The sequence below is a fragment of the Chenopodium album genome, chromosome 6 (genome assembly GCF_948465745.1).
Source record: "Chenopodium album chromosome 6, dcCheAlbu1.1, whole genome shotgun sequence".
In the NCBI taxonomy this organism is placed as follows: Eukaryota; Viridiplantae; Streptophyta; class Magnoliopsida; order Caryophyllales; family Amaranthaceae; genus Chenopodium; species Chenopodium album.
In genome coordinates, this window is record NC_137839.1 from 5884704 (window position 1) to 5896937 (window position 12234).

Sequence of the window (12234 nt, forward strand, 5' to 3'; positions counted from 1 at the left end):
CCAAATTACCTTTCAAAGAGGTACCCAAATAGTTCTAATTAGGTTCATAGCAACGTACCAATGGTCAAATATCATAAATATCCAATTGCAATTGGCTTTGTAATACTCTTAATTCAAGTGGACCATCATGTTATTCATGTAGAACATTGTCAACATCACATCTTCAAGGAAATTTCCAATATCTAATCAAGATATATTCAAATTATCATCATAAAAGATTAAACATATTTGTACTGTATTAAGGTTTTGTACTATTTGTCTATTTGACTAATTCTGTGTGAACTATATCCATTGTAAAAGAACTGTTATGAAGCACTTTAGCATAACTTTTGTATTCTTTTACACTACATCACAACTTATTTTGTCCAATCTAAGTCAAAATAATTACCAAAATGAGGGCTAAGACATCATCTCATTCTCATTGATCATGAATGACTAATTTTAATTCTCGTACGTATTTGAATTAAAACCGTGTTTGTTGTATTATTTATCAGTTAAGTTAATTGACATCCACGACTTACGGAATATTAAACAACTTGAATGTGACAAGTCTCTTTCTGTGGGTTGAGGAGGACAACGACTACAACCAGAGTTTACAACTTACAAGACACACCAATGACTTTTATGTCAGTTATTCACTATACGAAAGCACTAACATTATAAAAAGTAATAACCACCAAACCAACTAACGCAAATGCAATTGAGTGCAAAATTGTTCCTTGGTGTAAAATGTGTGAAAATTTCATTATTTATCCCGTGGAAATATAATTGATCCTTGGAGGATTTTACAAGCCAAAGAAAACCTCTTTTTTCCATGTCCATGAAGTTCACACCGAAAAACTTCATGTAATAATATCCTGGTCTCACCAAAAAAAAAAAAAAAAAAAAAAAAAAACAGCAACTACACGACGTTAAATGGCTGCAACAACTTTAAATATTCTTAAAAGGCGAAATGTGGAAAATTGAAACGAATGAGAACTACCAGTGCCTGAATCAAAAGGATAAATGAGGATGTGATAATACTCAATTGTGAATAATAAATTTTGCTGTAATGTTTACAGACATATACACACAAGTAAACAATAGGCTTTGAACTAGCCAAGTGTTACAATGCAGTTATGGATCGAGAACTGCTTTTACCGAGACCCAAACCCAAGCCTAGGGGAGCACCATTTGTTCTTCCATGACTATGATGATGATTACATTGAGAATGACCATGCCCAGTATCTGAATTCTTAGGATCGACATTAATAGCAACATGGCCATTGCCATTGGTTTGATGAGGATGCACTACCCCATTTGGCATGTTTGGGTTGCATCCCATTTGCACCATCCCGATTTCTCCTTCATGACCTGATTCTTCAATACGCTCCACATCTTCATTGTAACCATTAATCAAAAAATCTGAACAATTTTTCCTAGCCCCATGATCAAAGGGATTTCTAAATCGACCACCCGGACCTTTCAGATAGCTGTAACGCATTACATTTGCCATTTCATTTGTTGTTATATTACGAGATATCTGCAGGAGAAAAGAAGAGGAAGTCATGCATAGATAGGAGGATAATACCATCTTGAGACCAACTAAATGTAGGCTAGTGGATATTGTTAGAAGATCAACAAAGCGAAGGTGTGGAGTAGCACAATTGCCAAAGAAGCCATATGAAATGAAATGGATTTAGCTGCAGATACTGAAGAGATGTAACAATCCAACTATGGCAATTTTCGATTAGATTAGATTAAGGTTGAAAGGAGAACCAAGAAACAACAGAACACAGCCACAGATAATGGCTTTATAGTCATTCAAAATCAAACATTTGATAATCTGAAGAAAAAAAATCTCATGTAAGATCTAAGACACGAAAAGTGAAAACCACACAGGCAAGTACCATATTCTAAGAACTGTTAAACAAGCCAAGTGACACCCGAATTGTTGTCTGTTGTGCACTAGTGTGATTGTGTTTAGTGCTCAATATCTAGTACTAGTTTGCTTAAGAATGTTGTGAACACAGGCTATAACGATTCCACCTTGTTTTAGCCTTTTAGAGATGTCATGCAACAATCCTGGAGAAAATATCAAAATATCTACTACAAGCTCCTTAAAATCTTCAATGTCTTTCTAAGTATGAAGAATTCTCGACCAATGATTTTGCTGACCTCACAATGAAATGCCTCTCCACAAGCTGAATTCTATCCATAATGATAGATAGTAAAATTTATAGAGTTAAATTATGAATATGACTCTCTATACTACTCAAAAGCATTAATGTGCCTCACCAGACAACTATTTTGGAATTAAATGTGGTGAAGCAAAATCAATTTTACAATATGCATTCAAAGGTCACCATATAAAAATGAGCCAGCAGCAATTTTGTCAAATAATCCTACTGATATTTAGACAGAAAGCACAAATCAAGAAACAGTTAATTAATTATTATGCACCCTCCCCCACCCACCCAACCCTGTCTTTTTGTTCAGCACCCCAACACAAGATATAAATAGCATCCACTTACTAGACATGTACTTGCAGAGCACAAGCAGCAAAAATAAAAATTAAAATTAAAAGAACATTTTGGCGAAATCAATGAATACAGACCAATAGATATTCATTATGAACAGAATTCGAAAACACACCTGAGAAGCTTGGACAACAGTTAAGACAGCCACCCCAAAAAAGAGGAAAAAATCAGCTAGTAAAAATGATATGGCACCAATATGATGAGTACCAGCATGATTTAGCCATGCTCCAAAAGAAGACGGAGCCAATGGGTCGCTGACAACCCCTGTATTGTGAATTAACAAATAAGATTATAAGCCAGCAAAGAGAAATTTTCAAGTGTCAATACAACTCCGTAAAAGTAACAGAACAAAGCAAGTCACCTACTTATAAGAGTGACTAGGCCAGTAACTATCATAGCAGAAACTTCCAGTGCAAGAAACATGAAGAACTCCCATTTGTTTTTCTGCATCAACAAAACAGAGATTAAGTTTTCAAATATATATCAGCTGATTCAAGACATGCAGCACCAGAGCAATTTGTCAAGAAATGCATAAAACAAAGCAGATTTATATAAACACAAGTAAACCAAATTATCCGTGTTAAATGCACAACCATCTAAATCAATAATCCATCCTGAATGGTCAGCATTAACATAATAGCATGTGATACTAGTAACTTCCTCAGACAGCAATCATATTTACGCAGTTATACACATTTAAGTTGAACACAGATTCATAGTTAGCTTCACAAAAATCCTCAACAGAACACAAGACTTGTACAATGATAGAAGAAACGGATACAGAGCTCGCGTACCTTGCCAATACAATTTGACACCCAAGGGCAGTGGTGATCAAATTGTTCAACACAACGATCACATGTTGAGCAGTGTTTTGCACGAAGAGGTCTGACTATCTATCAACACAGCAAAGAGACAATATTAGAAATTACTACACAGTAATACAAGGACCAGCAGCATCCAAAATACAAAAATTCACTATACCTTGCATGTTGTGCACAGCTGGGACCAGTTTCCAGCCACCAGTGCAGGATTGTCTATCTCAATTTTCAACAATGGTTCCTGCAGAGGTGAAAAGGAAAGCACTATCAAGTTACAACACAACACATAAGAGGAATACAATTTTTTGATATAACATCAGCAGAAACTCCAATACGACATTTCAACTTACATCATCCTTCATATTTTGAGCATCATGCACATTCATTCTGATATAACCTGGATCCTTTCTGAAACAAGCACAAGATGAGCTAAGTGAGAAAGTGATTTCATCGACAAAAATATCTCAGGGGAAAAAAACCTCAATCATAAATTGTAAACCTTGGTATACAAGTGACAGGATCAACTTCGTGAAGCACTCAAGTAAAATGGAGCCATGGAGATAACTAAGCTTACCTGCTACATCTATAGAACATGACTAATCCAGCAGTAGCTAGGAAAAAACCTAGCCATGCAAGAAGGCCAAAGCCCATTGTTAACCTTGGAAGCTTCGCATCTATAAGTATCATTAAAATTTGTCAAATTCATATAATCAAACACAGAGTTACATTTTAGTTGAATGATCAGAAGTAGTTACCCAAGATCACTGAATGTGCATACAATACGAGTAGCAGCAAAATAATAAACCACAACATGGGAGCAAGTCCTAATTTTGAGAGTTTCCCAAGCCGGCTGTTTGGATCCCAACGTCTGTCGAGTAACCTTCGAGCATTTCCCTGAGGACCAAATGTACCAGGCAACATGAAACCGATGATTAGCATACAGCAATAAGTACAGCAATGAAAACGGGGCAAAATCATTGCACACAGTAAGAGAGGCAATAAAAGGATCTTAAGTACAAGCATGCCCTCTTTGATCCTATATATACTTCAGTGAACATGAATTGAGGGTCAGTAAACCATGGAGAGATATGAAAGTGGCAGGACCTTAAGATTTAAATGACCTTAAGTTCTCCTAGTGTAATTTCTTCCATTGTTCAGATACTTTCTTAACAACTATATTATTTTATACCTAGGTTGTCAGCCACTTCTAACGAAAAACAGGTAGTGGATGATGTCAAAAATATGAATTTACATTCTAACTTTTTATTCCTGCACAAAATTTATATATTCAGAAGCAAAACATGCCAGATACAATTATTTTGAAAGAGTTACAGCACAAAAGGTGACACAAACAGATTGCAAAAGCTACGATATCTTATTGGAAGTGTTTCGAGTGAGTTGAAGGATATCATAAACACCTTAACTATGTTCAAGCTTCAAATGTCAAGGTTACAATATCTAAAAGCTACATTAAACTTAATTTAAGCAGATTCAGGATTCTTCAATAGTCCAAGAAACAAACAGACAACTGAGTTGAGTTCACCAAATATGACACATCGTTGAGTAGCCTACTAGCCTGAGCTAAAAATGATATACAGAAGATAATATGATCATTAAAAAGTGTCAATGATCTATAGGTAATTAATACAGACAGGAAAGGATAAAGAAGGCTCATCTGCAATCAATAGCTACTATAAGTCTAAAAACATAATATCAAATGTACAAAAAGATCTGTACCCATACGTAAACACACTTTATAAATAAGCAAACCAGTTTAGAATGCAAGACCTACAAGGAAAAAGGCAACTTGTCTGTGATTCTTTTCAGCAGCCAATTGTGCCGGAGTGAGTCCAGTGTTATCAGCCACAATTAAATCTTCTTTCTTTCCAGCTTGTACCAAAACTGTGCACGCCTCCAAGTTCCCTCGAATGGCAGCCCAATGGAGAGGGGTACAACCTAAATGCAAGGAAGAGAGGACAAAAATAACATGTAAATTAAATTTTAAACATAGATTCAGCTTCTATAATGTACTCATATCAGACTGCACAGAAATAATCAGAAATTAGCATTATACCTTCCTTATCTTGCCGCCCTCGATAAGCATCTAAAAAGAGAAGAAGACGTATAGAATCAGCAAATCCTTTGTATGCTGCCCTATGGTTGTCAGATTTCAAAAAAACAAACACCAAAAATATTATAGTACATTTGCATAAGAGAAAAGAACAACTACATTGTTAAGATACCAAGTCAACCACATGAAAACGCACATCTACATTCAAAATCTTACACCATAGAATCTCCTTTTATTCAATACAAATATGCAACTACAAATTGTTACTTGTTTCACTCATTTATTGTTAATGAAAATACAGCAACATTCACAAAATTCAAATGTAGACATCATGTATTGACAGCTATCATGTGAGTATTCCAACCCCCCCCCCCCCCCCTCCCCCCTCCCCCTCCCCTTAAAATGAATACATTTATTATTTTTTATAACTTAGCCTCTTCTAGCAAGATTAAACAAATGTTAAATCAGGGATGAATGGGTACTAGAGCCATACATGAAATATTAAGAGCAATAACTTGAGTTTATCCACTATGTTAAAAGGGGAAAGGAAACAGAAACAGAAAATGTGGAAATGCAATAAGTAGAGTAAAATTCAATAATCTTCCTTCGAAATCTAGTGTAGCTTTGCTTATTGTTAACAAAAAAAAAAAAGTTAATTAGAGAGAGCGCCAAAGTTAGTTAGGTTTACTTTATTCTCAATGTACTAAAAAAGAAAAGGTCAATTTGTGACTCTAAACTCTAAAGGTGCTTGAGGAAATGAAGTTTGCTGGCCTTTCAAACAGACGTAATAAGCAATGAAAAATTGACAGCAAAAGAATTAATGCAACCAAGCCTTGGACAAGCAGCAATTCTAATTCAAGCACAAGTTTCTGTTCATACCAGTGCAAAGGACTTCTTCCATCATTATCTGGAACATCTGGATCAGCATTCCATTTCATAACAATATGATAAAGGAAAGCTGTCTGGCCATACTGGGCTGCAACATGAGTTGTCTGCAAATAGCTCACCAGTTATTACTGTTGCAACATTGAAGCATGAAGCAGAAAAACTCTATCCTATCTACTGATTGTGAAACACATATACTTGTATAAATTTAATTAAAAATACAATTCATAATACAATGTTATAACCAGCTAGAACAAAATACAAACTTGTAGTACCACCAAATTTCCATAGCTAATCACCAGAAAACTGAGTTATCAGTTATCTAGCCAAAATCATAAAATTACCACTGCAAAAGTAAAGAAAACAGAAAGAGAAACAAACATTCCCTTGCAGCTACACAATAACCTACATGGTGCAGTCAGACTCATAGTAGAACAATCAAGCAAAAACTACTCACGTGAAACAGATCCAGTATACTAGGATTCCAATTTAATCTCCAGTCCACAAATTTAAGTTTAAAGTCTCCAACCCAATTACAGACCAGTGAACATCCTAGCTACACTACGGTCAACGTATTCAGCTTAGTCCTTCAATGTACATGAAAAATATATCATGCACTGAGCTAACATAACCTTTGCACTAAACAAATCATATGTCAGAAACCCACAAAAGTTTTATGCAAAAATCATTCAAAAAATTCCCAAACAAATAACCTTTGCATTAAACATAACATATCAGCCTCTTCACACATAAGTTTTGTGCAAAAATCATTCTAAATTCACAGCATGTACCTTGTGCTTCATTGCTTCAACAAAAATGCTACAAAAGATTTCTATCAATAAATCAAATAAACTAGGATGGTTATCCATGTAATGCTACTCAACCTGAACATGAGAAATACTACTTGTATGGTATACTAACAGATATATTTCCTGGGATGTAGAAATATATCTATGTGTTAGGTCGACAATCACACAGCTTTTTCCTAGAAAATTCATGGAGGACGTTACTTGCCAAATCCCCCCAAAAAAGCAAAACTTCTCATGGGCAAAAAAATTTCTTATATTAAACCAAACATATTTTGGCACTCCCATCATTTAATCAAACAGAAACTATCCACTTATCCAGTACACGAGTTCATTTAACATATCCTTCAAGCCTTATAAATCATGGTACAAAAATGATAATGCCTATAAACTAATTTGCCTGTCTTCCAGATACATTAACTACAAAAGTACATTTACAGGTCAAAGTAATCTCATGTAAGCATAAAGTATAGAATGTGTTTATGTGTGTCATACTTTGAAAGGAAACTATAGAAAATTAAACTAAGAATATGGAACAAATGACGAAGACCCCTCCATATAAAAGGAATATGATTTGGATAACTGCACCAATTGCTAGACAGCTTCACTTGCAAATTAATAAATGACCTCCCATAATTCTATAAAAATACAGATAAAGGGGGCAACCTGATAACCGTACATATCAGCAGCATTAACTCGAGCACCCTCTTGCAAGAGAAGCTCAGCAACCTGGACTGCTCCCCGTACAGCACTCCAATGCAATGCTGTCTGCCCAGTGTGATCAGCTGCATTTACATCTCCACCATGCTATAGATGAAAAATGAAACAACAAAAACCATGCAATTAGTTAAGAGTTTAATTTTGACCAAAGTTTGAAAAGAAAACTTCTTATACAGATATAATCAGCAAACAAACAAATGTTTACACCATGCCTAAAAGCAGATTAAAAGTGTCTCCAATGGCCCTATCTTATAAGTAATATATCAGCATCTAACCAACACAACTCTGCAAGTGCTGGGATAAATTGTGAAAAACAACATTAAGCCATGTGACAAGTAACACTGAAGGAGCAAAATTAGCCAAAAAAAAAAAAACCTGTAAATATTCCAATACAGGAAAACAAGAAAATCCACACTTTCAAGCATTTAATCCAATTTATACTGCAAATGCTAGTCGACACAGCTCCACAAAGGCTCTCACGAATGAGAAGAACACAATAAAGTCACAAAAACTCATCTCACCACACAGAAACAACTCCCTGATGTTTCACATAGGATACCCAACCGCTTACCAGCATGAACAATTGAGCATATAAATTAAACCCAGAAAAGGAAATGCAATAGAGCCTCCTAAGCTATATAAGCTGATGGTATCTAAAACATGCCCAAATTTCTAAACAAACACCAATACACCAAATAAAAATCATAAAGAATAAGGACGTTCACTGAGATATCATGAATTTTGGGTATTTTGAAACAATGAAACATTGCCTAAACAATGACTGTATACTATAATAGGTGTTGTAATTTAGATTTCCATACAATTTATCAATAGCCATTTACCTATAATATGATACAGTACTAATCTCTTTTTACTTATTACCCAAAATGGCCCATGATGAATATATCTCCTACTCCCTAGTGTAATTGACAATTGAAAATTATATCCTAAAAGGAACTTTTATGTTATCTTCCAACAATGGGGAACCCCTTAGTTTTAAAAGGCGAAAGGTGCACCAAGGAGCAAGTGGAAGACGCACGCCTTTTGTATGCAAGGCGCGTATATTTATATATTTATTTCAAATTATTTTTTACTTTGATTGTACTTCATACCAATTAAAAAGATTCATAATATATTAAATAATGATATATGTAAAGCTAAGGTAGTCCGAATTTGAAAAAAATGTCCATCCTTCTTCAATTTATAACTTAAATCTTAGTTATTTTCCTTAGAGGCGCAAAGGCGCACCTTATTAAAGGCGCTTTGAGGCGCACGCCTTCCGTAGGTGACGGAGTCTCGCCTAGCTAAAGCCCATTTCCCAGAGCCAGGGAGCAAGGCGAGGCGCGCCTGCCGAGGCTCGCTTTTTAAAACCGAGTGGGGAACAATCCCTTATCTCAATAATAACAAAATTTCAAGATACCACCAAATTCCCTCCAAGCTTGAAGCATCTTAGTTATAATATGACAAGGTGAAAAGGAACAGGAACAAAAAAAAAAAAAAAGGAAAAAAAAAGGGAAAACAGACTTAATCTTATCCTTGATACCCAAACCCTTTATTGCATCACAAGTACTTATACGCTTGAAAATGTGTATGGGCGGTTGTTTACTTCATTTTGGACCAAAAACATGCAAAGTTATTATAAATAACACATACCTTGATAGTGTCACTAACAGCAGCATGATTGTTAATAATCAGGTAACACACCCTCAAGGCCCTAACTCCCTAATTATATGTAATAAATGAACAATTAGCTACTCAGCTCAACCAACGCCGTGAAGACCCCATCCTATATATTGATTTAATAGCATTTACCCTTGAGATGACATAGGATATCTCACTAGCACAAACCCAATGTAAAGTCCAAATATAGCAAGAAGAAGCCCCTTTCGGTCAGTCAAATGTATGGTCACATATCACAAGCGAAACTTGCAACGGGCAGGTAGATTTTTCCTCCCTCTCAGAAGATATTTAATGCCAGAAATACCCCACTATTAGCCAAAAATATTCCCAAACAACCTTATAGTCAGAGTACTCACAGAATACCCCCAAGGATTTCAATGAACCTATGATTATGGAAATGGAAGGAGTAGTTTGTTAGCTAAATTCCAAATATAGTAATTTAATAATTTCAGCAGTAGCCTTAATGATATTCTTATAAGAATCTAGAAAATAGGCAACATTGGTAAAGAGATTTACACAAATGATAAAAGTAGAGGATAGCTGTAATATTTCAGCTAAATTCCTTGAATTTGACCCCGATATCAAATGTTCCTAGGAGTGCCTATAATTTCGGGACAGACAGAGGGTGTCTTTATCCAACAGGTGCAATCAGCCAATCACTTAAACTAGCTCGTTTCATAGCCCTCCAAAAAGTGCAATGACATAAACAATCAAAGTTCAATCGCATTGACCACTAGCCCCTTCCATATTATTGAGCAATCGAAGCATAATCATGCGTTCTTCTCCCAAAGATGGACCCCTATGTGATAAGCAAGCCCCTAAAATACCCCTTAATACACCACAAATGGTAGATATAGCACCCGAAATTGGACCTAATCTTAAAGGTGAATTCATCCTGCCTAGGACTAGGAGTATGTTATTCAATGCAAAAACATACTATACAATCTTCACCATAACACCCCATACATGTCGAAATAAACTAAATAAAGGACCAGTTCAAAAATTCCTTAATATCTTCCCACTCATCCAAAAAAAGAAACAGTCTTGAAGTTCAACTGATTCACAAAAATGCAGCAACTAATCTTGCACAAAAACTAAAACTTAACCAACATTCAAAATCAAGCTCAAGCTAAGTAGCTAACAATATCTTCAAATCAACATTTCTAAACACAAACAACCTTCAACCACATTGCTTCCAACATTATCACAATCATAAAACTAATTCAATTCAATACATAAAAGAAAAATTCAACATACTAGAACAAAATCAACAAAAAAAACTGAAAAAAATGGCAGAAAATTTTGAATTGAAGAACCTCAAGAATGTAGCGAGCAGCAGCAGTACGATTGTTAAGAGCAGCCCACTGCAACGCAAAGTAACCAAGAGCATCAGGTTCACAAACAGAGCAATTTTCTCTCTCCACTAATCTCTGAAGCTTCTCCATATCACCATACGCCGCAGCAGTATAAACATCGTTTTTCAAACTCTCCTCATTATCTCTCTCCTCCGCCATTGAAGTCGACGATGAAGCTTCCGCCGCCATTGATCGATCTCTCGATTGGACGACTTCTTCTTCGACTATTTCGATTTCCGACGACATTTGAGCTAATTTTTGTAACAAAATCAGCTGGGAAACCAATGAATCTGGAACAATATAATTGAATTCAATTGAAATGAAAAGGAATTGAATTGAATGAATGTATAATCGAAGATTGAGGAGGTTTCTAGGGTTTTTCGAGGAGTTGTCCGTGTTGACTGGGGAAACGGTAAATGAAGAGAGAGAGGACAGAGAGTATGTATGGAGATGGCGATTCCAAGGTGGCCTGTTGAAAATGATTTTTATTATTTTTTTTCTTTTTTCTTTTAATTAATTATTAAAGAGTATTTAATCAAGCTACTACTAGACTACTACTCATTTTTTTGTTATCATTAATCTCTACATCTATAAATAAAATTCGACCCCATGTTTTGGTTATCATTCTTAACTAGCCTTCTGGCCCGTGCAATGCACGACATGTTCATAAAAAATTACATGAGACGAGTGAGGAAATACCAATAAATAATTATGAGTGTAATATGTAATTGAAAACATAATTAAAGAAATAAAAATTTTGGGACTTTAATTTGAAATGAGACTTAATAGAAAGAAGATGGAGGAACTAAAATCAAAGAGAGGAAATAAAAAGGTTGAATTAAAGAGGGAAGATGAAGATGAAGTATTTGATGAAAGAGTTAAGAAAAATTGTATAATAAAAAATAAAAAAAGGTAAAACGACTAGAATGATGACATATGTCTTTTTTGGTTTGCTTTTTTAAATACTAAGTATAGACTAAGTATAGATATAGATATAGATTTTGTTTAACTTTCTATTATCGGTTTTAAATAAGTTGTGATTCATAAAAAATAATAAAAAATAATAATACATAAAACACCGTCGAATGAGATTGATTGTGAAACCAAGATATAATAAGTGATTTAGATTGTTTTTGGGTCAAACCAGGTAGGGATCAAGGCAAACTAGACCAAGGTGTTGCACTTTGTGCAATTTAGACCCTTAACTAAGACTTCTTGAAAAAGACAACATGCTTGAGAATTTAGCCTATCAAAGTTGAATGTTCCAAATCAAATAAATATAATTCGGGCTTGTTCGAATATTTGCTCCAAATAAAACAAGCAGATGAGGTAAATAGACTTCTGTCATAGTCGAAAATTAAGCCAAGCCTAGCCCTAAAC

General features: G+C 35.0%; 1 protein-coding gene across 1 annotated transcript; it reads right to left on the minus strand.

Moving 5' to 3' along the window:
• Nucleotides 1-989: 989 nt before the first annotated feature.
• On the minus strand, nucleotides 990-11452 carry LOC145635725 (protein S-acyltransferase 24-like). The gene is made up of 13 exons (XM_081687059.1): nucleotides 10816-11452; nucleotides 7766-7906; nucleotides 6288-6400; nucleotides 5412-5491; nucleotides 5130-5293; nucleotides 4093-4231; nucleotides 3912-4011; nucleotides 3688-3745; nucleotides 3501-3578; nucleotides 3314-3412; nucleotides 2885-2963; nucleotides 2635-2783; nucleotides 990-1522 (listed from the first exon to the last, which is right to left on the minus strand). The coding sequence occupies exons 1-13, from the start codon at nucleotides 11098-11100 to the stop codon at nucleotides 1106-1108; spliced, it is 1902 nt and encodes a 633-aa protein (XP_081543185.1). The 5' UTR covers nucleotides 11101-11452; the 3' UTR covers nucleotides 990-1105.
• Between the last annotated feature and the right edge of the window lie 782 nt (nucleotides 11453-12234).